Below are 27753 nucleotides of genomic sequence, written 5' to 3'. Positions count from 1 at the left end.
CCTCAAGTACTACTTACCCCCAGGACTGCTTCCTCTTTACCCATATGTCCTGTTTCCCATATCCTTGCCTTCATCAGACCTCTCCAACTCTTAATGGGCTATGACTAAAGATGGAGGTGAACTGACCACTAGGACTTACTATCCTTAAGGGGCAGCCTAACTCCATCACATTCATAACAGGACACTTTTAAAACTGTGGAAGCCATTCTAATGATGTCTGTGACAAACACCCAGATTAACTCGGATACCTGATGGAATAGTACAATAGTGCTTCCTCATGCAAATTAAATGTTCTTAAATAAATAAATTAAAGAAGATACTACCAGAGAAAAGCAGCAAAGAAGACTGTGACTAATGCATCCTAATTAAGCACCATGTTTGATAACCTAGCATTCTGAGTATTATTCAGAGGAGCTGTTTTAACTATAATGGAAGCCAAAATAGTCAAGATTAAAGGTAGAAGATTCCTTTCTGAGAAGGGGAATCTTATAGGGAGGGCATAGTGCAGTTAAACTAAAAGAATTAATAGTGTAAATTCTGGACATAGCTTTTACCCTAGCATTTAAGAACATCTGTTTGGTGTGTGACTAAACCAGGGCCGGCGCTTCCATTAGGCGACCCTAGGTGGTCGCCTAGGGCAGCAGGATTTGCGGGGCGGCATTTTGCCACCCTCGGCAGAAATTCAGTGATGGGAGGTCCTTCCGCTCCAAGTCTTCGGCGGTGGGTCCTTCACTCGCTCCAGGACCTGCTGCCAAAGTGCCCCGAAGACGCGGAGCGGAAGGATCCCCGCCGCTGAATACTCAGAGGAGGAGCGCTGCCGCCTAAGGCGGCAAAAACCCTGGCGCCACTCCTGGACTAAACTAGACTGACAGGTTCTAGTACCTTGGTGGCTGGGCCACGGAAGATAGTGAGTTTGAACATGACATACAGTGCAGATTGGAGAGTGCTGTAAGAGTGTGGAAAAACATCTCAGGGGTAGTGTATGACAAGCATATGCCACTGAGAGTAAAAGCCCAACTGTATAGAACAATGGTGCATGCACAATGCTGTATAGTGCAGAAGCATGCTTTATACAGCGACAGCAGGTTCAACACCTACAGGTGTTTCAGATGTCTGCGCTATATGAGGAGTTACAGTAGAACCTCAAAGATAAAAAAACACCAGAGTAACAAACTTACCGGTCAACCGAACACCCTGTGGAACCAGAAGTCCTCAATTAGGCAGCAGTGCAGACAGAAAAAAAAAAGGGCAAATACTGTACTGCCTTGGGCTTTAACCATATGGGGCTGGTCCTGCAGCTGCAGGGTGGGGAGTGTTTAGGGCTGCAGGCTGGAGGGGTCAGGGCTTGGGGCTTCTGACCCTTGGGAGCACCAGGGCTCAGGGCTTTAGACCAAGGTGGAGGAGTGCTAGGGCTCTTCTCCCAGTTTCAGCCTTGCGTGGGGCGCTAAGGCTGGCTTCAGCTGCACCGGGGCTTTAGATATGAGGGGAGCACCAGCTTCCACCCCAGCACTCCCCCTGTAGCTAGAGCCCTGGTGTGCCCCCCCCTGAAGCTAGGAGTGGAGCCCTGGGGAGCCCTGAGCCCCAGCACCCCCTGCGGGGCTGAAGCCCAGAGGCCCAACACCTCCCCCACCAGGCTGAAACTGGGAGTGGAACTGTGAGGCTAAAGCCAGAAGCCCCAGCACTCCCCCATGGCTAACGCACTGAGCCCCAGTGCTCCCTAAGCCCTCTGCCTGGAGCCCTGGCATCCTGGTGCCCTGAGGGTCAGAAGACCTGACTCCCCCACTCCCGGAGCCATAACTCCCCTCCATACCTGCAGCTGAAGCCCCAACTCTGCATGTGGCTGAAGTCCGTAACCTCTTCTTCAGAGTTACAGAACATGTCAGGGTTATGGACAACCCATTCCCAAAGTGTCCATAACTCTGAGGTTCTACTGTACATGAAGAGACAGATTTTGAAATGAAAGTATTAGGATGGAAGTCAAATTCAGTAATGTGGCTGACAGAATACAAAAAGTGCAATTTTGCTGGTTTCGAAACATGCAGAAGATGAATGAAAGGGACCTGGTGAAGACAGCATGGCAGGGAGAGTGTGGTAGGAAAGAGATCCCAAAGGAAGCTGAGGAAGCGATGGATGGATAATATCAAAAAAGATGGTAAGCAGGTGTATCTTAATGCTGCCATAGCCAGACCAAGATGACACATGCTTGCACAATGATGGACTCCAGTTGCCGAGGTAACAGGAAGAAGATGATTTCAGAGGATCTAGTTCTCCTATCAAAAGTGTACATGATAGAACCAGGCATATAGTACTTTCCAGACATTGTACAATTAAACTTTTTATAATTATAAAGGATAGCATTTCAGGGGTGAAACATGGCTGCCATTTGCTATGACTGCAGTCAGAAAATACCTTCCATCTTATCCAGGTTAGTTTGGTGGGTATGGTGTGGAAAATGCCATAGATCGGAAGCATTTTCATCCATAAGAAGACAAACTATTTTCACACAAGTTTACTAAGTTGGGTGGATCCTATGTCCAAAAAGTTAAGGTTGCACAATTTAACCACTCCATGACTTAATCACTGATTACATACTGTTTTATACTAACAGATATTGAAGCTTAAATTGCTTCTCACCATTTCTCTATGTTTACCAGAAAATGGCACAGGTGACATGGAGGATAGAATTTTTAGTCCTGTAACTGAAACCTAGTTAACACCAGTAGGTGTGTAAAACATCATATAATCCAGATCACTCTCCCATATGTATGTTGACTCAGTAGGGTTAACTGGAATAGAAAGAAGTAAATTTTTTTTTCAATAAAATCTACAGAGGTATACAGGAAGCAGATCTGAATAAAGAGGTGCCATTTTTACATAGTCACTTGAGTAGAACCACACTTTAAACAGAAGTGGACAGGGGTGAAAGTAACATAGAAGACTTACTGGTACGGGGGCCAGCTCTGGCCCCAGGAAGGGATGGAGCCTCAGGCAGAAGGGGCGGGGCTGGGGGGGTCAGCATCCCCCAGCCAGCCCTTCTGCGCTGCCTGGCCCATGCCGCCCTGGGCTCCAGTGCTACCGCGGCGGCCGGAAGCTTGAGCTGCTGTTGCCTGGTCTGTGTTACTTATGATAAACAGAGATCCAGTACTCAGGCTGTAAGTCAGGTTCCATTCATAATCACCACTCGACATGAAACAGTTTTAGTTCTCTAACATTTAAAAAGTTTTATTAAAGAAGTAACATCACCAGTTCCAGGTGACTAGTACCATGTATGTTTGGAATACTGGATTACTTAATAAAGTGGCCAGTTTAATGGGATGGTTCAAATGCTACTTCTAGTTTAGTTTGCTAGTTTAGCATAAACATGTTGCTGTTTATTTAGGTAGTAAATTGCTGGAGGTATGGACTGCCTTAGGAACTTAGGAGAGATGCTCCGTGAAATATAATTAACAAATTTCCAAATTGATGGAAGAGTGCTTTCCAGGGCTAGCCCTCCTTCAGCCAAGTCACCCATGGCAGAGAGCAACCTCCCCCGATAAAGAACAGTTGATCAAGGTGGGATTCTGAGAGTGGTCTGGCTGCACCCACACGATGCACACCTGTGGGACTTAGCCCCAGCCCCATTTGAGAGGGACCCCAAACTGAGTGGATCTGCAATGAGGCATGTAAGCTCATAGCGCCACTCAGGTTTGGCCTGGCAGCCCTTGTGTCATAAGCGAGGGGCCACCAGGCCAAACCTCAATTGCACTGCCACCCCCACACAAGCAGGGCCAGCTTTAGGAAGTGCAGGGCCCCGGCAGGGATGACTTAAAAAAAAACCCACCATGTAAAAAAAACACGTGGGGCTTGTACTCACCGGGCAGTGCTCCGAGTTTTCGGTGGCACTTCGCCGGTGGGTCCTTCACTCGCTCCAGGTCTTCAGCGGCACTGAGGGACCCGCCACTGAAGTGCTGCCGAAGACCCGGAGCGAGCGAAGGACCCATGGCCGAAGTGCTACTGAAGACCTGGCGCGCCGCCAGGTGAGTAAAAATTAAAAAGGCGCTTCTAGCAAGGGAAGGGATTCTCACTGGGCGCGGGGCCTGATTCGGGGGAATTGGTGGAATAGGCCTAAACCTGACCCTGCACACAAGGTCGTGAGTGGGGAGCCAGGCCCAGCCCTATACAAGAGAAGCCATGGCTGGGAGAAGGGAGTTTGAGGTGTGGTGCTGTGTATGGCTCTCTCCAATCTTGTCCCCCTCCTGGTAATCTTTCTGCAAGAGTAGAGAGGCCTCAGTTTCAGATCTGCTCTGGCCCCCCAAGCCCCCTGTGCAGCCCTGGGCCCACGGGGGAGGTGTCGGCTCTGTGCAGCTGAGCCCTCCTGGCAGAGGAGTGCCCCCCGTGCAGCGCTGTGTTTCCTCCTGGGGCGGGAGAGAGGGGGTATCTCTCCTCCCCCTGGCAGTGTGTGTGGCCTGGGAAGGGCCCCGAGGAACGGGTCGGTGCCGGGGGCGGGTCTCTCTCTCTGCCCCGCAGGAGCGGTGGGCTCGCCGGGGGCTGGGGCTGTGCATTGCGGCTGTGGAGCCCCCTGAAGCAGCGCAGGGGGCTGTGCGGGATGCGGGGCAGAGCCCGCCCTGAGCCGAGCGCTCCTGGGGCCCTTCCGGCGCTGTGAGGCGGGGGCTCTGCAAGGCGTTAGCCCAGCCCAGCCCTGCCTCGGGCCCGCTGCGCGCTCACCGCAGACCAGCCTTGGGCGGCTGCCACCTAGAGACTGGAGGGAGCAGGGGGAGGGAAGCAGCCGCCGGCCCCGCTGCTCTAGCGAAGGCAGAGCCTCCCCTCATTGGGGCTGCAGCCTGCGAGCGAGCGAGCCCGCCTGCAGAGCGCAGCGCCCGGGCAGGAGCGGAGCCGAGCGCGCCGCCCCTCTCTCTCCTCCTCGCCGCACTCTCGCCAGCAGCTCCCCGGATCCCGGCCAGATGATGAACTTTCTGCGGCGCAGGCTCTCGGACAGCAGCTTCATCGCCAACCTGCCCAATGGCTACATGACCGACCTGCAGCGGCCGGAGCCCCAGCAGCCGCCGCCGCCTCCCTCTGCCTCCTCTGCGGCTCCTGCCGCCGCCTCCCCGGCCGCGGAGCGCAGGCAGCAGCCGCAGTCGGCGCCACCCCAGCAGCAGCCGCAGCAGTCGGCGGGCAGCAGCTTCTTCAGCTCCCTCTCTAACGCCGTGAAGCAGACGGCAGCCTCTGCCGGCTTGGTGGACGCGGCATCCGCCGCCTCCTCAGCTGCGGCCAAAAAGTTCAAGCTGCTGCTGGTCATTGAGGAGCCGCATACGGACTGGTAGGTGCCCCCCTGTCAGCCTCCACACGCGCCCCCCCCCCATTCTGCCTCCCCTCTCTCGCGGTGTTAATGTCTATAAACAGCCCTTCTCTCCCCCCCCCCCCCCGCTTTTAATGGCCAGGTGTTGGGTGGCTCTGGTGCCTGGGAATGCCTGTTTACTTCAGTGGCGAGGGCTCACCTTTGGGTGGGGTGGGAAGCACCCTGCTTTCCAGGGCTGGCTCATGCAGGGATTACAGAAGTGCCTGAAACTCACCCGCTTTGGGGTGAGAAGATAGTGTCAGAACCGGTTGTTTTTTGCAGTTGCAGATGGTCAGTTTGCATGGACATTGAGCTTGAGACGATGGTTAGCTTTGGAGCTAGCATGTGAGGGACACAACTATTTCATTTCTGTTCTGAACCCTCCTTCCCTCCCCTCCCCCCCTTTTTAAAGCAGAGTCAAATTGGTTGGTGTCTGTAGAAAAATCAGTTGTAGTTTTGGAAGATAAATCAAAAGCCATCAAATGCCAAGGTACATAAAAGGGAATTAAAGCAATTTTTTAGAAATGTACTCCATGGAATACATTTACTCTACTAGGGAAGAATACACTTTATACTCTAATGAGATCAAAAGTTATTTTCGTCTTGTGTAAACATGGGAATACTCTAGACAGGTAGGATATATGTCTGATTTGTATGTGACCGTAGTATGAATATGCAAGTGCACACATTCATGTGTATGAGTGGACTTGTTTTCATGCAGGTCTTCACAATTATGTCGCAGTGTTTAAAATTCACATGGCTTGTATATTGATTAATAAGAATACTGATAGCCAGCCTAAACGTTTTGCCCATCATTGTAGAATTACATAATTAGGTTTTAAGAGTTAACTTTTTAGCTCTTGTTGTTGTGTCTGGCTATTTTGCTTCTAGTTTAATCGTAATAAAGAAGTAAGATTGAGAAATTGATATGTTGACCTATTATTTCTTCTTGTGTCTAATTATGACCAGTAGTGGTGTTTATAAACCTATGAGAACTCTTTATCACTAATTCATGTCAGAACACCATACATGAGGATGATACGTGCCATGATGTATCATGCAGACAGGCCATGTGTTTATTCATTCTGTTTATTAACTTACCTCATGTAATGTGTACAGACATGATGTGTCGTATCGCAGTCAGCATCATAATGACAATATACAGTTTCTGAACACTGCTTATTAATGCAGGCTAAAATCAGTAAGGCAAGTTTTTTTATAATGTGTAGAAGTTGCTTTATTAATGGAGTCTATGTTTATTTTTAATCAAACAACATTTTTATTTACAGTCAGGATCATATTTCAAAACCAATTTTACAAGATGTTTTATGTTTAAATGGAGGAAAAACCACAAGTAGCTTAATGGTTAAAAGTAAATAAAAATCCTATCTTGATACAGTATTTGAAATCAAATTTAAAAAATAAATGCATTAAGATTAGAGAAAGAACAATAATATCCTAAATTTGTGACAGAAAATTGAATTATATGCTTTAAATGTTAGGCAAAAAATGGTTTTATCTGTTGGGTAGAAGAAAACCAGTATGCCCAATCAGAGCAGTTACTTAACCTTCCATGGACACAACTCATTGTCTTGTAGTCTGAAGTTATAAATAGGGAATCTTTATTTTTCTTGAAACCTAATACAAAAAAAAAGTATTTTGTACAATGTACAAATCCCAATTTCAAAAATCAAATATCCCTAAATTGCTTGTCCAGTAAAGTCAGTCCCTGGTGAGGTCTTTCCATACCTATCAGCATCAGCCTGTGTATTTGTAATGATGAGGTTGTCCAGGTTAATGTACAGGCATTTGTAATTTCAGCAGGTTTATAGTGCAATAACAGTTAACTGAATCTGTCTTTACCAAGACTTGCTAGTGCTGATAAACTGTTTTGAAATGTATGTTGGGTACGACTGCTTGTGCATCACTGTTAGGAGAGCAGATGTGTTCACAAGGGTATATATTTCTGTTTATTTCACTCTTCCTTTCTGTGGAAACAATACATAGGACTTCTGGAAAGAACAGTTTAGAGTCAGTTTGGTGGTGGTTTTTTAAATTCTATTTGGCCTAGCTTCTCCTCCTGCCCCTCCACCCCAAGAAATAGCCATTTTGTAATTACAACCTTTTAAATAACTGCCTAAATGCAAATAGATTTCAAAAGTAAATAAGTATTAGTGGCTTTGTACCTTTTAAAATGATGGAAATCCATGTAGATATTTGTTGAACTGCTATATAATTTGACTAACAGGAAGAAAAACAGGATATACATGATGAAGGCTAACCTGAATAAATATTTAAAAATATTTCAACTTGCTCTCGTAATAGATGAATTACTGTATGCTATTCTGTTCCATAATCATGATCTGTTAGCTAGACCCTGTGTTGTATGATGCAAAGACATGCAGTTTGACAAAATGAGGTATATAAAACTACTGTCAAATGACACAGGAAAAAGATCATGTTCTGAGACAGTCAAGTAGCTATTTGAGAAATAAGTTGAGTTGTTTGGGGTTTATCCTGATTTTTAGGCTGGTATATAAATACAGGTTTAGAGAACAGCTTAGAAAGCTGCTTTTAACATGTTGAGTTACATTGTCCTTATTTTATAACTTGAACGTGCATAACTGTATTTGAGTTATAGCCTTTATAGAAATGTAGGAAATGCCAGTGTGGATTAGATCTGGCACAATGGCCAGAACCAGATGCTGCAGAGGAAGGTGTAAGAACCTCATAAAAGGTAAATAGGATTCCTCTTTCCCCTTCCCTACCACATAGATCTTATCCTGGTCTCTCTTTCTGCAATATCTCTGAGATGGGGTGACATGTACTGTACAAAGCACCCAAATGAGACAACACAATGGATTTATATAAAGGTATTATAATATTCTCTGTATTATTCTCCATCCCATTCCTTTTATTTGCCTTTTTTGGACCATACCTACACATTGAGGAGAGAGATCTTCATTGGGGTGTCTACAACGATGCCCAGGTCCCTTTCCTGAGTTCATACACTCATACATCTTATAGGGTTCTAAATTAGCTGTAACACAGTAATAAGTAATTTGTTGTAAAAAGATTCTGATTTATAGTCATACAGATGCTTTGAGATCTGTGGAGGAAATAAAAACTTATTATAATAATTAATGGTATTAAATCCGGTGTTTTACAACGGAAGCTACCAATATCACCTTTCTAGAGATGGAGGAGACAGAGAGGTGAAATGACTTGCCCAAGGTCACACGGTTAGTGGCAGAGCTTGGAATAAAATCTAGATCTCTTGACTTCTAGTCCAGTTTCCTAAATACTGGACTACCATATCCTCAATCATCTGTCGTGTATCTATTTCCTTATATATGTATATTACTTGGGATACTTGGGGAAATAACTTTTTTAGTTTTCTATGTAGAATATACTGCATGTGTATCAAAGGTGTTGGGTGGAGGGGGGTGCATAAAATGTGTTATATAATCTAATCCTGTAGTTCTTTCTTGGACAAATTCCCATTGAATTCAGTGATAATTTTGCATGAGTCAAGCATGGAGGAAAAGGTGCATGGTACTTACAAGAGCACAGCTCAAGTGGTTTGTGTCATCAGTATCCTGAGATGTCTAGCTATAATCATAGCTTGTCTGCTGGCTTTTCTGCAACTGAAGGATATTGTAGGACCTTGAGTGAAAGAAATATTTCCATTATAGTCATCTATATCTTCTTCATCTGTCTTTCAACATTAAGTATAAATGTAAAGAGTTTCTTAGAGCAACACAAAAGGAAAATAGGAGGCCGTGTTCTACTTATAACTATTTCAGTTCAGTTATGAGCAGCTAATTTTTGGCTGAAGAGATTGTGCAGTTCAATTTGTTACCTTGAGTTAATTTGTATACGCTGTCTTATTGGTTAAAATGCTGTTCACATTGTTTTGTAGTTTCCTTTACTCTTAAAAGTCGCTTCATTACTGAGACTTTGCATCCATGAAACAGCAATGTTTTTAGGATTTAATATAGCTTAATATCATTGCAGCTCTAGTATTTTTCCCCCAAAGTGCTTAACACAAAACACACAGTAAAAGAATGGGATGGATTATTTACGTATAACAGAAGATATTTTTCTCTTTTAAATTTAAAATAAAACTAGAAAGGAAAGGCACTTACATTACAGCTGTCTTCTGATGCTCTCTAGGTGCATGCTATAAGTGACCCATCTGATGCCCTAGCTGAATCCTTCCTACTTGGTGCTTAGAATACTGCCAACTGCTTTAGTGGTACATTCACCTTGTTTTAGACCCAAAATACATTTATTTTTAAAAGGGTTTTAGGATGGATAGGATTTCTGCATGAACAGGATATTTTCTTTTTATAAGATTAATTAAGTCATTTAAAAGCAAACCATTCCTCACCATGTTGTAAGCACAAACAGTAATATGTTAGTGCACAAGAAACAGAATGTCACTCCCTACAAAAGAAATTAAATTGAGCAGTATATTTTCATTGTCTATGTGGTGAAGTGGTGAAGAAAATACTTTTAACTTTCTTTTGGCTTTAACTGTCTTGTTATTAAGAGGTACTACTGACCTGTTCAGTGTAGGGTCTGGTTCTGCAACTCTAGGTCGTGTTGGGTTTTTGATTGACTGACTGACTGGTTTATATGTTCTAGTCTCTAGAAGTCCCAGTCATGAACCAGGATCCCATTGTGCTAGGCACTGTACAAAAACAGAACAAAAAAGATGTCTCTTGCCCCAAAAAGTATACAGTCTAAGTATAAGACAAGACAACAGATGGATTCAGACAGACCAATAGAGTATAAGAAAACAGTATTGGTCAGCAGGTGGGCAGCGGTCTCAGCACATCAGTAGCATAATAGTTGTCAAGTTTTTTTTAGATATCATGGCAAAGGGGAGTTCTAAGGAGGGATTTGAAGGAGAACAATGATGTGGCTTTGTGAATGTTTACAGGAAGCTTCTCCCAAGCATGAGAGTCAGCATGAGAGAAAGCACAAAGGTGCTTGTTTGAAAATTTAAGTGGGCAATGGAGGCTGGCCTCATGGTCTGATGGGAGTTGGGAGTAGACATTTCAGTAATGAATGATAGATTTGAGGTGGTGGGGAGGTAAGCTGTGAAGGGCCTTGAAAGTGAAGACAAGCAGCTTATGTTTGGTGTGATAGGGAATGGGGACCCAGTGGAAGGCTGGAAAATGACAGGCTAGAAACCTTTTCTTTGCAGCAACGTTCTTAATGGATATGAGTGGGGCAAGACTGCATATGTCAAGGCTAGAGAAAAGGATGTTGCAGTAATAATAGCGATGTGAGATGAGAGTTGTAGCTATGTGGATGGGTAGGAAAGGCTGTATCTCAGATGTCGTGCAGTAAGAATCTGCAAGACTTAGACATAGCTTGGATGTGAAGACCTAGAGCAGGCCCGCACAACTCGTAAAGCGGCGAGGGCCACATTCCTCCAAAGAAAACAGCCGAGGGCCGAAACCTCCCGGCCCCGCAGAAACACCCCGCCCCAGGGCCATCCAGCCCTGCAGAAATAAACCCTCCTTCCCCAGTGCCGCCCCACCAAAACAGCTGTGGGCCAAAAAGGAAGGTTGGGGGTGGGGAGGTGATACTTTATTTTAAATCAACCGGGGGCTCCCAGCTGAAGAGGTGGCTGGGAGCCCTCAGGGTCAAATTAAAGGGCTCAGGGCTCCGGCGGCTGGGGGAACCCGACAGGGCCGGTTCTAGGTGTTTTGCTGCCCCAAGCAAAAAAAAACTTGTCTGCCCCCCGTCCCAGCCCTGGGCTCCCCCCTGTACCCCCCTGCTGCCCCAGTCCTGGGCTCTCCCCCCACTGACCCACACCCCCTGCCGCCCCAGCGCTGGGCTTCCCCCTTTCCTCCCCACCAGTGCCCTCCCCCCACCCTGCTGCTGCCCCAGCCCTGGGCTCCCCTCCACCAGTGCCTCCCCCGCCCCACACACCTCCTGCCTCCCCAGCCCTGGGTCACTGGTAACGCTCCCAGGGCGGGTCATTCAGCAGGAATTTTGGATGTGCACAAAACACAGACAGGATTGGTTCCCATATGGTTACAGAGGTGCAGTAAAGTGGAATAATTTTCAGCTTGTGTGATTGGAAGATATCTGGATGCATATTATAAGACTGTCCTCCATAAATGAGGAAAAGTTGAGGTGCCTTTATTATTCTTTTGTTCCACTCTTTCTTTCTATGGGGAATTTGCCAATGCAATATCACTGTCTTCCTGAAACAAACAAAAAGGCAATGGCTGTTGAAAATAGCAATTCCAGTGCTAATAAGCATTTCTTGCTCAATTTTATCCTGCTTTTTCTAAAGCAAGTTAGAGTTGATCAGTATATTTGGTTTGGGAGAAATGAAGTAACAGCTGCCCAAACTGAGCTTGAGCACTCCTGAATTTTGAGGTGTTCAAATCTGGAAGGCAGGTGCTGGGGGGGGGCCCTGTGGGCTCCACGGGGGAGCATGGCAGCAATGTATCTGGAGCTGCATGGAGCCAGACACGCTGGCCTGAGTGGCAAGGTAAGGGGGCTGGGGGTTGGAGAAGGGGTAGCGGGTTCCGGGGGGCAGTCAGGGGACAGGCAGCAGAAGGATAGGCATGGGAGTCCCAGGGGTTTATCAGGGGACAGGTAGGGGGTGGGGACCTGGGGGAAAGTTGGGGGGGTCTCAGGAGGGGGCAGTTGGGGACAAGGAGAAGGGAGGCTTAGATAGGGGGTGGGGTCCCAAGGGGTAGTTGGAGCAGGGGTCTTGGGAGGGAGCAATCAGGGGACAAGGAGCAGCAGCATTTAGATGGGGGTGAGGTTCTGGGTGGCAGTTAGGGGCAAGAGTCCCAGGAGAGCGGTATCAGGGGACAAGGACCAGCGGTGTTAGATAGGGAGGTGGGGGTCCTGGAGGGCAGCTGGGGCAGAGGTCTGGGGAGGGGGCAAACAGCGGCCACATGCCGGGATTCAAATGGCTCTGGGCTGCCCGCAGCAGCGGGGAGCCCTGAGCCCTTAAAATCCCAGCTGCGGCTGAGAATCTTTGCGGGCAGCCCAGAGCCCTTTGATTCCCAGCCGCAGCTGGGATTTAAAGGGCTCTGGGCTCCCCGCCTCTGCGGACAGCCCAGAGCCCTCTGACTCCCGGCCCACGGCTGAGATTCAAAGGGCTCTGGGCTCCCCGCTGCTACAGGCAGCCCAGAGCCTTTTGATTCCCAGCCGCGGCTGAGATTTAAAGGGCTCTGGGCTCCCCGCCGCTGCGGGCAACCCAGAGCCTTTTGATTCCCAGCCGCGGCTGAGATTTAAAGGGCTCTGGGCTCCCCGCCGCTGCGGACAGCCCAGAGCCCTCTGACTCCCGGCCACGGCTGGGATTTAAAGGGCTCCGGGCAACCCAGAGCCTTTTGATTCCCAGCCGCGGCTGGGATTTAAAGGGCTCTGGGCTCCCCGCCGCTGTGGGCAACCCAGAGCCCTTTAAATCTCAGCTGCGGCTGGGAGTCAGAGGGCTCCGGGCTGTCCGCAGAGGCGGGGAGCCCAGAGCCCTTTAAATCCCAGCCGCTGCCGCCGGGAGTCAGAGGGCTCTGGGCTGTCCGCCGCTGTGGATAGCCCAGAGCCCTTTAAATCCCAGCCGCCGCCGGGAGTCAGAGGGCTCTGGGCTGTCCGCCGCTGCGGACAGCCCAGAGCCCTTTAAATCCCAGCCGCGGCTGCGAATCAAAAGGCTCTGGGCTGCCTGCAGCAGCGGGAGCCCAGAGCCCTTTGAATCTCAGCAGCAGCAGCCGGGAGTCAGAGGGCTCTGGGCTCCCCGCCGCTGCGGACCGCCCAGAGCCCTCTGACTCCCGGCCGCGGCTGAGATTCAAAGGGCTCTGGGCTCCCGCCGCTGCAGGCAGCCCAGAGCCTTTTGATTCCCAGCCGCGGCTGAGATTCAAAGGGCTCTGGACTCCCCGCGGTTGCCGGCAGCCCAGAGCTCTCTGCTTCCTGGCCGCAGCCGGGATTCAAAGGGCTGTGAGCTGCACGCAGAGCGATGTGTGCGGGGGATTTAGAATCCCCTCGCGGGCCGCACAGTGAGGCTCTGCGGGCCGCATGCGGCCCGCGGGCCGCGTGTTTTACAGGCCTGACCTAGAGAGAGGCCGGAGTCAAAAAAGACTCCTAAGTTATGGGCCTGATTGTCAGTCAGGGTGGTGATACTCCCCAGTGACCAAGAAAGGAGATAATTTGAAGGGCTTGTGGAGGAAGGTTAAGAAATCTGCTTCAGCCATGTTAAGCCTGAGCTGATGGCTAGATATCCAGGAGTAGATGCCAGAGAAGCCGGCCAAGACTTTAGTTTGGACAGGAGACAGGTCTGGAGTAGAGAGTTAGATCTGTGTGTCATCCGTGTAGAGATGACAAATGAATTTGTGTTTGTGGATCAGATTACTCAGATGAGGTGGAGCGGGAGAAGGGAAAGGGCCAAGGAGCTCTGTGAAACTCCCACAGAAAGTTGGTGGGAGGATGAGAAGGATCGTCCAAAAGACACATTGAAGGAGTGATTACACAGGTAAGGGGAAAACCAGGGGAGAACAGAATAATGGAAGCTGTGGTCCAGCCAGAGCAGGTGCTCCCAGTTGAGCCAGTTAAGGGGATGGGACTGCACATGGGCTATAAAGTGTCACAGAGTTTCAGTGAGGGCAGAGCTAGCAGGAGACTGCAAAATGAAGCTGTAAGGAGAGAGCGCCTCCTGCAATGATCCCTGAGGAAGGTACAGTACGGCAGGGAGGAGTGGCTGTGCCCAGCTTCAGGCTGGGTGCAAGATTTCTTATTTTTTGGGGGGGAACTTTTGTTAATTTGACCCAAAAAAACCCCCAGAGACCTCCCAAAAGGGCAGTCATTGAAAGTGTGATTGTGTAGAGTTTAAGGAGCCCTGAAGAAGGGGAAAACCAAGGCAGAGGGACCTCTGGTCACAAGGGGGCACTTGGGTGGTGGCCACTGTGTTACTCAACGAATGACAATATTTCAAGCAGAGGAGCATTTTTGACTGTTTTGAAGGTGAGAATCAAGTTCTGGTTCTGAGATTTGGCTAGAAAGAAGAATGTCAGTGGTACCGTTGGCTTCAGTGGAACTATTCACATGAGTAAATGTGACAGGGCCTTCTTGGTTCCTGCCTCTGCTCCAGCTCATGAACTTCTCAGAGACCCTTGTGCTGGTCAAACACCTTGTGCAGTTTGTTTACAATGTGGGTTCCCACCACCTTCAGACTATATAGAGCTCTGCTCCAACAGTCCTAGGGAGCCCTGAGCTCCTGTAACAAACAGGGAAGGGTAATCACTCTCATCTCATCCCTCCCTTTCTACTTCCTTCCTGTGCCTCTTTGTAGCCTCTGCCTAATGGCTTAATTAGCCTTTCAGCTCTCCTCCACCCACAAATTAGGCACAGCTCTGTTTAACCAGCTCCCTTCTGCATTGTATGATTGGAGCTGCTGTGACCAGAGTGCTGATTCAGTCACAGTAAGTTTTAGGGAAACAAGATGGCCCAGCAAAAGATATTACCTCACCCACCTTGTCTCTCTAATATCCTGGGACAGACATAGCTACAACTGCACTCCTACATGAGTAAGTCTTGGCACACTTTCGGAATCAGCAGTACATTTAGAATTTTAAAATATTGAATATGACACTCATTTGTAACTTAAAAAACTGCAGTATTTATTGCACCCACTGTGAACTTCTCAGTTACATGTTATCTGAGCCCTCTTTCAGAAGGTGTTATTTGGACTTCCTTAGCAATACATAGGTTGGGAAGGGGATGTCGAGTTCTCTGTATCCTGTTGGAAAGTAAATCTGAGAGAAAGGAGGGTACTTACTGCAAGGATATTTTGTAGGAAGGTCTGTAGCTCTAAGGTTCAGCGTGTAGCTACAACTAGCTGTATTGATTTTGGAAATTAATATAAGAAGAAGCCTTCTAACCATCAATGTATATTTTTTGAGACCAGAGCAGAAGGAAATAATTGTATATTCCCCTATCTTCAAACAGGAGGGTGTTTGTTAATTTAAAGCTGCTGTGCCCTTTGTGACAGTCTCCCATCTCAAAGATCACAAGTGAGGTGGCTTAGATTTAACTAACCAGTCTGTAGATGGACATGTTCCCTGCATCCCACTGATAACTGATTAAGAGAAACATCATAGCATGTACCCTCTCACTCTAAAGTTTTATTACAGATGATAGTCTACTCCTGCTGCAGATGAGCTTGATAAGAAGCTTCATTTGTATACTGAACAACATCGGTTATAGGATCAATCCCGGGGGGGGGATGTCCTAATTCAAATGCTTTGGCACAACTATCCGTCACCATTGATTGCTGGTGTAACTGCCTTCCATTAGTTTGAGGAAAGTCCCCAGGAACCATGTTCCTAATATACTGCGGTGGAGTAATGGGGTTTATAAAACCTGATGCTAGGCAGGGGTTCAGAGAATTAATCAGCCCTGCCTCACAGCACTTGATCTCAAACCTGCACAGGGGCCCTCCAGCTGCAATCAAAACACAAGGAAAGGGAAGAGGCACGCATAGTAGAGGCTGCCACAAATGGAGAGGGAACACATCTCTTCACAGGCTGAAAATAACCTACAGCCAGACACCCACACATAGCAATGTGGGATCACTGGAAGAAGGAAGGGCCTATTCCAAATTATGTGTACACTCATGAGGGAGAGACCATTCTGAGGGGGATGGAAGGCCTAGATTATGGACTAAATGTTTTGTGTTCGCTTTCTGAATTGTCTCCACACTGGTCACTACTTGTGTGCAAGAGCACACTGTTTCTTTGACTGTATAATAGTTGATGCCTGTGTGAAGAAGCCTGCAAGCCTTTTACCCTCATTACCTAGTTAGTGTTTCAGTTTTGAACACTGGGGTGACCACCTGATATTGAGCCCAATCTGACAAATTATCTGGCAATTAAAAATAACCAAAATATAATCCTTCAAGGGATCTTATATTTGTCCAAACTTCTGTCATGGTACAATTATTTGATATTAAAATAAACTGCAAAATAGAATATTTTACACAGCTTTTCATTTCTACTGGATACACACTTCTAAAAGCAGTCACTGTTTTTAATGGGGGAGGGGGCATCTATGCTCCAAGTACTGCCCATGTGTGGAATTAATAACACTACAGAATGTTGTAGCTCTTTTCAGATAGTCTAGTGTGTATGATGCTAATTGGAAACTTGGAAATTTTGTAGCTATTTTGTCATGCTTAGAATACATCTTGGTGAGGATATGAACCTCCTTGATTAATGTATTTGTCTCCAGAAAGACCTAGGACAGTGATTCTCAATCATGGTTACATGTATCTCTGGGGGTACACAGAGGTCTTCCAGGGGGCACATCAACTCATCTAAGCATTTGCCTAGTTTTACAACAGGCTACAGAAAAAGCACTGTTGAAGTCAGTACAGAAAAAGCCCTGGTGAAGTCAATACAAACTAAAATTTCATACAATGACTTGTTTATATCGTACTATATACCGGTACTATACACTAAAATGTAGGTACAATATTTATTTTACAATTTATTTCATAATTATATGGTAAAAATAAGAACATAAGCAATTTTTCAGTAATAGTGTGTGCTGAATATTGACTTAATACAGCTTTAAAACTTTACTATGCAGAAGAAAAATGCTGCTTTCCCTTTATTTTTTTAGTAGTTTACGTTTAGCACAGTGCTGTACTGTATTTGCTTTTTAGGTTTTTTTTTTTCCCTCTGCTGCTGCCTGATTGTGTACTTAAGAGTTCCAAATGAGGTGTTTGTGTTTGACTGGTCAATTCATACCTCTGAGGTTCTGCTGTATTCTGAGTTTGGGTTTTTAGTTGTTTAATGCATGCTTCCTTTCTATACATACTGCAGCTACACTAGACTTCTGCGAGAACTGAGTTTTCTTCGACACCTCCCTACTGAAATCAGATGTCCAAAAAATCCCTTTCTCTAGGCACATTTAATTTTTATTATATACTTTTCCAGCAAACGTTGACAAAGAATAGAAACAAAATGTTAGAACTCATTGTATCCCTTTTGATTTCTGTTCTTCCTCCATCTTTACTCTGCTTCTCATCTCTCCCCCCCAATCTGTTTTAGTCACACACCATTTTCCCTACTTCCCATGCTTCCCATTAAATCCTTCCCTGCCATTTCCTCCTTCCATTTCACTCATTGCATTACTACCCTTGCCTCTCTTCAGCTCTCCTTCCTCACCCCTTCCATATTACCTTATCTCTTGGCTTGCCTTCTGTTCTCTGTTCATTGTCCCCTGTTCTACTCTTCTTGTTCTATCCCCCTGTTTATCTCCCACGTTTTGTTGGACCTACTTTTTCTTCATATTTTGTCTGTTGTCCTCCATAGTCTTTTCTCACTTGAATTCTCAACTTTTTCATGTGCTTCCTATCCTAGCCCTGTCAAATCTCTCTCCGCAACCAAGTCTCTAACTGTCCTCAATACCATCAACCCATCCTCTTCCCCCAACAATTTACCGTTATGCTTCTCCTTCCTCCATCCATCTTTTTGTCCAGCAACACTCCTAGTACATCTTTAGACCTCTAGTTTTATCCATTTACCCTCAATTTGATATATTCTCTGCTCTCCGTAGGCCCAGGGGTGCTGGAACTAGGGATGCTAGGGGTGTGGCAGCACCCCTTGGCTTGAAGTGGTTTCCATCATATACAGGGTTTACAGTTTTGTTCAATGGCTTTTGGCACCCCCATTATCGAAATTGTTCCAATGCCACTGCCCAGGATCCTTAATTAGCTATTTTCTCTTCTCTTCACAGATTCTCAATCAAGTCTCCATCCTTACCTTTCAGTTTCCCCATAGTTCTTCCCAGTCAAATCTTGGAAGGGTTATTTATATTTGCTTGGTTTGGAGAAAGTATTTTTGGGGAGGGATAGGAGGAGATTTAACTGGACTGAAAGATTTACTGGGAAATGAAGGAAAAGTGTCCCTTAAAAAGGATGTGAGCTATTTAATGTGTCCTTAAGGTATAGTTCAGAGCTCGGTCTTTCAAAAGAATTGTCTCATTCTGAGTTAAGTGCTTTGCTGTGTGTCATCTACAGAGAGAGTGAACCTTTAGAAAAGGGGTTTTCAGTCCTCAGGTAAAGTGAGATTTATGATGTTTAAAACCTTTGTGGATTTTTTCCTCTTAACATTTTTTTTTCCAAATTCTAATTATGGTCTCAGAATTCTGTAGATCATAGAATACCAAGGTTGGAAGGGACCTCCGGAGATCATCTAGTCCAACCCCCTGCTCAAAGCAGGACCAATCCTCAGACAGATTTTTGCCCCAGATCCCTAAATGGCTCCCTCAAGGATTGAACTCACAACCCTGGGTTTAGCGGGCCAATGCTCCATGGAGCTATCCCTCCCCCCATTATTTTGTTAGTCTGTTAATTCTTATAAAAGAAAAACATTATGCTGAATTCAAATAGACACACTTACAATATCAACAACATATTTTAAAAACCATCTGATTTCATTGTTTCCTGCAATTTTCATATAGCCTTCACTCTACTGCACCTCCCACCACCCAAATAATTAAACATGTGTAGTAAAAACATACCATCTACAGCTGTTCAGCCAATTCACCCAACCCAAATGTTACAAAACTGCAAAAAGAGCTTTTATCATAGTTAATATGAGCTGATGCTCTGAGTTCTCATGACTAGGAATTGATTGCACACAGTATTATTCACTCTAGGTTTAGAATCCATAGTGACCTCAAAATGAAAAAAATATTAGAGCACAATTTAAAAAGTCAGCATGAGAAAGAAATTATGGAAAGTTCTGTTTCATTGTCTTTGTCAAAATCAGCATCACCAGTATCAAACGAGTTGTATGTTGCTGTTTGTATAAAAAGATGAAGACTCTCATCATGAAACATAAATGTCAAATTAAATAAAACTAAGCCTAAAATGGATCCTTGAGCAGCTGTGCAGCTTTTGGGGCCTGAAAAATAGCCATCAAATGTAGCCAGATTGAGTTTATGAAATGTAAGTCCTAAATGATGCCTGGTCTGTTGTCCAAGAACAAGGCTGAAGACCTGGCCCCATTGGAATCATTGTCAGGTCTCCTATTGACTACAATGAGGCCAGGAGTTCGCCTGTTAATATAAATGTTAGTTGTGTGTATATAGACTGGAATATCAGACCTTTGAGTGGATTTTTTTTTAGTTGTGTGTACAAAATGCAAGATCAGAAGCTTAAGTAATTTCTTCCCTCCCACCCCACCCCCGAGGGTGGATTGTGATACCATACTGAAGTGATGGAGGAAAAAAAAGGGATTGATTAATGGTGTGAAATGAAAGGGAAAATGGCTAAAGTGTAGGAAAGCCACAACTGGGTATAAGATCAAATGCTGTAATTATATGGAAATAATATGTTGTAATATACTGAAACAGTAAATAACCAATATTTTCATTTTCTGTGATGCAGACGCTTTCTAAAGACCTAAAAAGTAGATGTTACCAGGAACCATGGTATTACACACAAAGTTGGCTTCTTATCTTGTAGAAGGAAGAAAAAGGCATAATGAGGTGATAAGACTTCACTAAGGGCACAGAGGGAGTCAGCATCACAGTCTGTACTAGAATGTGTGAACCCTTTTCTTTCAGGCCCGTATTTAATTGATTTGGCTGCATTGTGTCTTTCGCTGTTAGACTGCCAGCCCTGTGGCCAAAAGTCAAAATGGCTTCTCAGAAGCAAACTACAGTAGAACCTCAGAGTTACGAACTGACCAGTCAACTGCATACCTCATTTGGAACCAGAAGTATGCAATCAGGCAGCAGCAGACGCGCACACACACAGTCACACACACCAAAAACAAAACCATTGTGTTATATGTAAATTTCTAAAAAGACAAAGGGAAGTTTTGGTTTGTTTTTTTTTAAATCGACAAGGTAAGGAAACTGTTTCTGTGCTTGTTTCATTTAAATTAAGAGGGTTAAAAGCAGCATTTTCTTCTGCATAGTAAAGTTTCAAATCCATGTTCACTTGTAAACTTTTGAAAGAACAACCATAACAGTTTGTTCAGAGTTACAGGCAACCTCCATTCCTGAGATGTTCGTAACTGAGGTTCTACTGCAGTTCATTTTCAGGCATCCAGCTGGAGGAGAGTCTGAGGCAACCCTAGCGGTATAAGAGGCAGCCTGAGAATTGCTGCCTCCAAAAAGGTGCAAAGTGATTTGAAGTCCTTCAGAATGGAGTGACTTCCAACCCAGATATTCAGTTTATGTTTTCAGAAGAAAAGGACTAGAATGCTTGATTCAAAAGACATGAAAGCTCAGATCTAAACAGGCTATTTCTATATTTCACGTAAATCTGGCATTTAACGTCTTGGACTCTGAAGACCATCTGTCACCCTATACTGAATAAGGGTGACTACTGTTACGTGAGTGCACTGTCTGTATATATGCAAATAGTTAATAGATAAGGTTTCAGTAGATGGTGCTCAAGAATGGTGAGGTTAGTTCTTGAGTTTTGAAGAACCAATAGAAATTGTTGTGTGCTGCAGCTGGTGTCTTCTGACTGCTCCCTTATGTCCGCTCTAAAAGACAAATGTTGATCTTTGTGCTTTCTTCTTTTTATCTGCTTATATCTGAAACTGCCTCCTTCATTGCACATTTAAAATATGTTTCTGCACTGCTTCAAGATTGAGTCTTCCACCTGTACTTTCTCCATGTGTACCCATGCCTGATTTATGGCCTGATTCTGTGAGCATTTCATCTATGGATCACCCATTGACCACAATGTAATTCTGTGCATACAGGGCTTGTAGGATATGAATGTAAGCTCCATTAGGCAGTAGCATTGTCTCTTTCAGTGTTTGCATTGCGTAACATACACTGAAGTGTTAAATAATTGTATTAAATAATGTTAGAAAAATACACATTTCTTAAAAAGCAATGTCTATGCTTCTGACTGGGATTTTTTAAGGCTCTCAGTTCTCTTCTATGATGCCAACACAATTCTTTGATTTAGCATTTTGGTAGCTATTTAAAAAAATGCAACTTGTATCAGAACGTCAGTGTCATTTACAGATTGCTTTGTTAGAATGCTGTACAGACATCTTTATATAAAAACCAGACACTGAAAAAGGTAGATCTAACAAAGTCATAAAAATAAGATGGAAAATTGCCAAATATCTTGAAACTGTTTTTCCAGTTATTAACTCAAGAGGGATACATTGAGAGTGAGTTGGCATCAGTGCAAACTTGTAAGTGAACAGAATGAAGAAGTGCAAAAAATCCTTAAAAAGGTGTCAATGCAACACAATCATGAATATTTAAATCTCAAAGTGGCATTTGTTTTCATTTCTCAAAGTGAAGAAAGGAAAATCAGACAGCACTAAAGAAATGTAGTCAAGATGTGGCAGGTAAATTAGACACAGTTTGAACAGTAATAGAACAAGAAATGGACACAAAAGAATGGATGTACCATGATTACTCCATGCAGTCCTGGTCGCCCCATCTCAAAAAAGATAAACATCTCTACCTCGATATAACGCTGTCCTCGGGAGCCAAAAAATCTTACCGCGTTATAGGTGAAACCGCGTTATATCGAACTTGATTTGATCCGCTGGAGTGCACAGTGCCGCCCCCCCAGAGCGCTGCTTTACCACATTGTATCTGAATTCGTGTTATATCAGGTGGCATTAATACGGGGTAGAGGTGTATTAGAATTGGAGAAAGTTACAGAGAAGGGCAACAAAAATGATTAGGAGTATGGAACAACTTCCATATAAGGAGAAATAAAAAAGATTAGGACTGCTTAACTTAGAAAAGAGATGACTGAGGGGGGATATGATAGAGGTCTATAAAATTATGAATGGTGTAGAGAAAAAGATTAAGGACATGCTATTTGCCCCTTTACGTAATACAAGAACAAGGAGTCACTGAATGAAATTAATAGACAGCAGGTTTAAAATAAACATAAGGAAGTGCTACTTTGCACAACATGCAGTCAACCTGTGGAACTTATTGCCAGGGGATGTTGTGAAGGCCAAAAGTATAAAAGTTCAAAAAAGAATTAGATCAGTTCATGGAGGAGAGGACCATCAATGGCTACTAGGCAGTATGGTCAGGGATGCAACCCCATGCTCCAGGTGTCCCTAAATTTCTGTCAGAAATTGGGATTGGATGACAGGAGATCGATGACTTGAAATTGCCTTGTTGTGTCCATTCCCTCTAGCACTGGCCAGTGTTAGACAGGGTATTGGGCGAGATGGACCACTGGTCTGACACAGTATGGCCATTCTTATGTTCTTATATACTGTGTATGTTTCTCTCATACTCCTCAAAGATGCAGTGTGTTTGTATAAACTGCAAGTGTTTGAGAGCTTGTTTTATTTTGAAACTCCTTCACTAACCCAGCTGAGATTTCAGACAAGTAAAATCACAGGAGTATTTTTAATTAGAAAAGTATTTTCAAATCTTTTCCTGTCTATTTCGTACAGGGCCAGCTCCAGGCACCAGCCAAGCAAGCTCGTGCTTGGGGCAGTAGATTCTAAGGGGCGGTATTCCGTCCAATCCTAGGGCGGCACGGCCGCCCTTTTGTTTTTGTTTGCCGCTCTGGCCACCCTGAAGGGGGTGGTGGCGTGGAGGAGGGGAGCATCCTGCTGGGAGCTGGCTGCGCACTCTGTCTGCCCCAGCCAGTGCCAGGCCAGCAGCAAGCCTGGCAGCCCGCGTTCTTCCCTCCCTGCTGACCGGAGCAGCGCGGAGCCCTCCCGGCAGGCGGCGCGGTGGGAGGGGCCGAGTGGTGAGCGCCCTGGCTGAAGGAAGCCCTGGCCATCCCCCTTCTCTCTCTCCCTCCCCTCCCCCCGCTAGCCGGGGCGCACACTCTACTGCCCAGGGCACGTCTGCAGTGCAGGGAGTCCCGCTAGCTGAAAGTTTGCACCTTGGCTCCGGCCGCCCTGCAGATGTTTGGTTTTTGTTTGTTTGATTGTTTGTTTTTGGGTTTTTTTGCTTGCGGTGGCAAAAAAGCCAGAGCCGGCCCTGATTTCGTAAATTTATGTTCATTGCCATTTTTTGACGTGACATAGCTGTTTCAGTTCAACAACTGCAATGTATTCAATATTCACTAATCCTAGAGCTTCCTAGCATTTATAACCAAACCAATTTATTTATAATCTAATTACTTTCAAACTTAGCTACAAGCAAGATTTTTCTGTTTTTTTGTTGTTGTTTTAAGGGTAATGTTTCGTTTAAATGACCTTTAACATCCCTATTAATTACATTCTATTCTGGATTTCTCAACAGCTGATTATTAGGAATGCCAGTAGGTATATATTAAATTGACTGATGACTTGCCACAGCTGGTGGCCTGATGAAGAAGCTCTAATTTGTCTTTTTCTTGCTTACCGTACCTCATAAAGAACCACATTGTCCTATTGCTATAACATGACAGAGGAAACAATGTTTAACACATCTTTCCTCAAGTGAGTGCCCTGGTGCAGAAAACTTTGTTTCAGTGAAGCTGTAATTTCTTTGAAGGTGATATTTAAAATGCCAGCAAACTCGTTCAATTTTCATTAGGACTGTCAAGCAATTAAAAAATTAATTGTGTGATTAAACAATAATAGAATACCATTTATTTAAATATTTTTGGATGTTTTCTACATTTTCAAATATATTGATTTCAATTACAACACAATACAAAGTACACAGTGCTCACTTTATTTTTTATTACAAGTATTTGCACTGTAAAAAACAAAATAAATTGTATTTTTCAATTCACCTAATACAAGTACTGTAGTGCAATCTCTTTATCATGATGAACTTACAAATGTAGAATTATGTACAAAAACTGCATTCAAAAACAAAATGTAAAACTTCAGAGCCTACAAGTCCACTCAGTCCTACTTCTTGGTCAGCCAATTGCTCAGACAAACAATTTTGTTTATATTTGTAGGAGATAATGCTGCCCGCTTCTTGTTTACAATGTCACCTGAAAGTGAGAACAGGCATTTGCAGGGCACTGTTGTGGCACCAGCTACAAGATATTTACATGTCAGATGCACTAAAGCAGGGGTAGGCAACTGGTCCGGGGGGCTCTGCATTTTAATTTAATTTTAAGTGCAGCTTCTTAAACATTTTAAAAACCTTATTTACTTTACATACAACAATAATTTAGTTATATATTATAGATTTATAGAAAGAGACTTCTAAAAACGTTAAAATATATTACTGGCACGCAAAACCTTAAATGAGAGTGAATAAATGAAGACTCGGCACACCACTTGTCAACCCCTGCACTAAAGATTCATATGTCCCTTCATGCTTCAGCTGCCATTCCAGAGGACATGTGTCCATGCTGATGATGGGTTCTACTCAATAACAATCCAAAGCAGTGCGGACTGATGCATGTTCATTTTCATCATCTGAGTCAGATGCTGCCAACAGAAGGTTGATTTTCTTTTTTGATGGTTCGGGTTCTGTAGTTTCCGCATCAGAGTGTTGTTCTTTTAAGTTTTCTGAAAGAATGCTCCACACCTTGTCCCCCTCAGATTTTGGAAGGCACTTCAGATTCTTAAACCTTGGGTCAAGTGCTGTAGCTATCTTTAGAAATCTCACATTGGTACCTTCTTTGAGTTTTATCAGATCTGCACTTAGTGTTCTTAAAATGAACAACATGTGCTGGGTCATCATCCAAGACTGCTATAACATGAAATATATGGAAGAATGTGGGTAAAACAGAGCAGGAGACCTACAGTTCTCCCCAAGGAGTTCAGTCACAAATTTAATTATCACATTATTTTTTTAACGAGCATTATCAGCATGGAAGCATGTCCTCTGGAATGGTGTCTGAAGCATGAAGGGGCATACAAATGTTTAGCGTATCTGGCAGGTAAATACCTTTCAATGCTGGCTACAAAAGTGCCATGTGAATGCCGGCTTTCACTTTCTGGTGCCGTAAATAGGAAGAGGGCAGAATTATCTCCTTGTTTGTCTTAGTGATTGGCTGAATGAGATGTAGGACTGAGTGGACTTCTAAAAGTTTAGAGCCTATACATTGTTTTGTTTTGAGTTATGTAACAAAAATCTACATTTTGTAAGTTGCACTTTCATGATAGAGGTTGCACTACAGTAGTTGTATGAGGAGGATTGAAAAATACTACTACTTTTATCATTTTTACAGTGCAAATATTTGTAATAAAAATAATATAAAGTGAGCACTGTACACTTTGTATTCCGTGTTGTAATAAGAATCAATATATTTGAAAATGTACAAAAACATGCAAAATATTTAATACATTTCAATTGGTATCCTATTGTTGAACAGTGCAATTAAAACTGCCATTAATCTCAATTTTTTAAATTGCGATTATTTTATTGAGTAAATTGCGTGAGTTAACTGCGATTAATTGATAGCTCTAATTTTCATTTTGTCATAGTTACTTTGTTTGCATCAATTCACCTTGTGTCACATATTTCACTGAAATGCATGGTTTGCTGCCTTCACTTGAATACATTTGTGATTTTTTTCTGTTTCTTAAATCCTGTTCAGATATGGTAGGAACAGTTTGATATCAATGTTGCACACTTCTATGGACAATGCAAATAAAAACAAGTGCATTAACGAAACATACTTAATATTACTTTTTGTTTAGAGATTCCTTTGCAAACTTTATGCATAATGTGGGCAGATTAGAAGAAAAATTGATAAACAGTGAATTACCAGGCTATAATGAACACGTGAAGCAGTTTTCATGGTGCAATAACACAGTACTAAAACTTAAGTGGGTTAACATTTTATTTTATGGCTCAGATGTGCATTTATCAAGAGTGGTGATGCTTGTATAAATAGAATAACTGACATACTCATATGTCCCAGGTTTTCATGTAACATCTTGGTGTCCCAGGAATTTCTTCCAGGACATGTGAAATGTCCAACCTTTTCATTTCATTCCATCAGTCAAAACTGAGTTTTAAATTAAGTACAAAATATTTGTTCAAGATATTCATCTTCATCTTCATTTTATATCAAGTAGAATTTACTTTGTGCTTACCAGAAGCAAACAGTCCAGTGGAATGAATGGTCAATGGAAAGAACAGTGTTTGCAGTGAAGCGAGAAGTCAAATGAGTGTAGACTCTATTATGCCCAAGGAGAGTGACAATGACACTAGCTTGTTTTATTATTTCCTTCAGAACAAGTTGTTACTGTTACTGGAAATAAAATCCTCCACTCTGAGAACTATTCATGTCTCGGAATCAGAAACATCCCCAAAACACATTTTGGCAAAAGGTACCTGTTTGTCTTGACTAGTTAACATACGTAAGAAGTGCCATAAAATGTCAGTTTTAAATTTTTGATTTACTTAAGAGTAAGAGAAATAAAAGAGCAGACAGTACCTCTTGAACCACAAGCTTCATCCACTTGATCATGCAGTATTTCAGGAATGCCAACTCTAGAAATGTATTAGGAATAATGAGTACGTTTTGGGTTCTTTTTATTTCCCATCTGGTGCTGGGTCAGCTAGGGTGAATTTCAAGTTGTTCTTCGCAAGCATGAGGACTAGAATTTTTTTAATCAATGCTGGTATTTCAGGTATTAAGCTGATTGAGCAGCTGAGACAATGAAAAATACTAAATATCTCAAGTGGGGATAAAATGTCAGGAGTTGGCAAAACTGACAGTACTTTTTTTAGTGCTTTATTCATAGGTATCACATTCTGTACAGAGTCTTCAGAGGGATAACAAGCAGGCATTTTTCAGTTTTTAAGCTTAAATGATGAAAACCAGAAACTAATTGAATCATATGTAATAAGTCATTAGTGATAATTACTAAATCATGGAATAAATATTAAATGATGCAATTATCTCCATAAATTCTAGCTTTCTATAAATAGCTATAAGTCAAGTTATATAAACATTTTTCCTCAAAAATATCTGAAGGTGCTTTAGATATGTAGGAACACCCAAAGTGTTCTGATTTGGTTTCTAATCCCTTTTTGCACTTATGTAAATTTCATCTATACTTCCTTGAAATATAATTTTTCATTCAAGTTTCAGCCCAAAGCAATACTTTAGAACCATAATGCTTATTGTAAGGATTTTACAGTAGAAACGTTGACCTTTTCTTAATGGGTCTTTCCTAGTGTCTCTTGTAATTAAGGAATGAGCTAGGTGTGTTTTAAAATAAGTAAATTAAACCCTAATTGTATTTAGTCCTTTTGCTGCCAGGAGCCATTCATTTTTTACACTTTATCTTAAGTTACATATGTCACTGTAACATAAACCTGATATGTTTATCATACATGTCTTAAGAACATGATCCTCATGGCCCCAGACACATGGGAAGAAAGACCAGACACAAGGGATGTGGTTTAATTGGGCCACAACTTTATTAACTTAACTCATCTAAGAGCTCTCCAGCCATAATTTGTACAATGCAGATCATGATTCCTTCCTTAGTCATATCCACCTTGTGGAGGGCTGCTATCAGCCC

General features: G+C 43.7%; 1 protein-coding gene and 1 long non-coding RNA gene across 4 annotated transcripts in view; one reads left to right on the top strand and one right to left on the bottom strand.

Annotated features, from left to right (window-relative positions):
- Nucleotides 1-4668: 4668 nt before the first annotated feature.
- The window catches only part of SYN2 (synapsin II), a 440231-nt gene continuing 417146 nt past the window's right edge, over nt 4669-27753 (top strand). The window contains exon 1 of one of the 2 annotated variants that reach the window (XM_045023283.1): nt 4669-5299. In XM_045023283.1, the coding sequence (XP_044879218.1) occupies nt 4941-5299 (359 nt within the window). In that variant the 5' untranslated portion in view covers nt 4669-4940. Of the gene's footprint in view, nt 5300-5881; nt 5950-27753 lie in introns of those variants that run through there. The other variant, XM_045023284.1, reaches the window with a different exon arrangement.
- Nucleotides 7000-10018, bottom strand: LOC123373959. Of its 2 annotated transcripts, none has more exons than XR_006580954.1 (5): nt 9886-10018; nt 8881-8983; nt 8256-8357; nt 7504-7558; nt 7000-7329 (listed from the first exon to the last, which is right to left on the bottom strand). It is a non-coding gene; the product is annotated as an uncharacterized LOC123373959 (long non-coding RNA). The 2 variants fall into 2 exon arrangements; XR_006580953.1 differs by having other exon boundaries at nt 8260-8357.

This window comes from Mauremys mutica, chromosome 7 (assembly GCF_020497125.1).
Source record: "Mauremys mutica isolate MM-2020 ecotype Southern chromosome 7, ASM2049712v1, whole genome shotgun sequence".
Lineage (NCBI taxonomy): Eukaryota > Metazoa > Chordata > Testudines > Geoemydidae > Mauremys > Mauremys mutica.
This window is presented reverse-complemented; position numbering and strand designations above follow the sequence as displayed.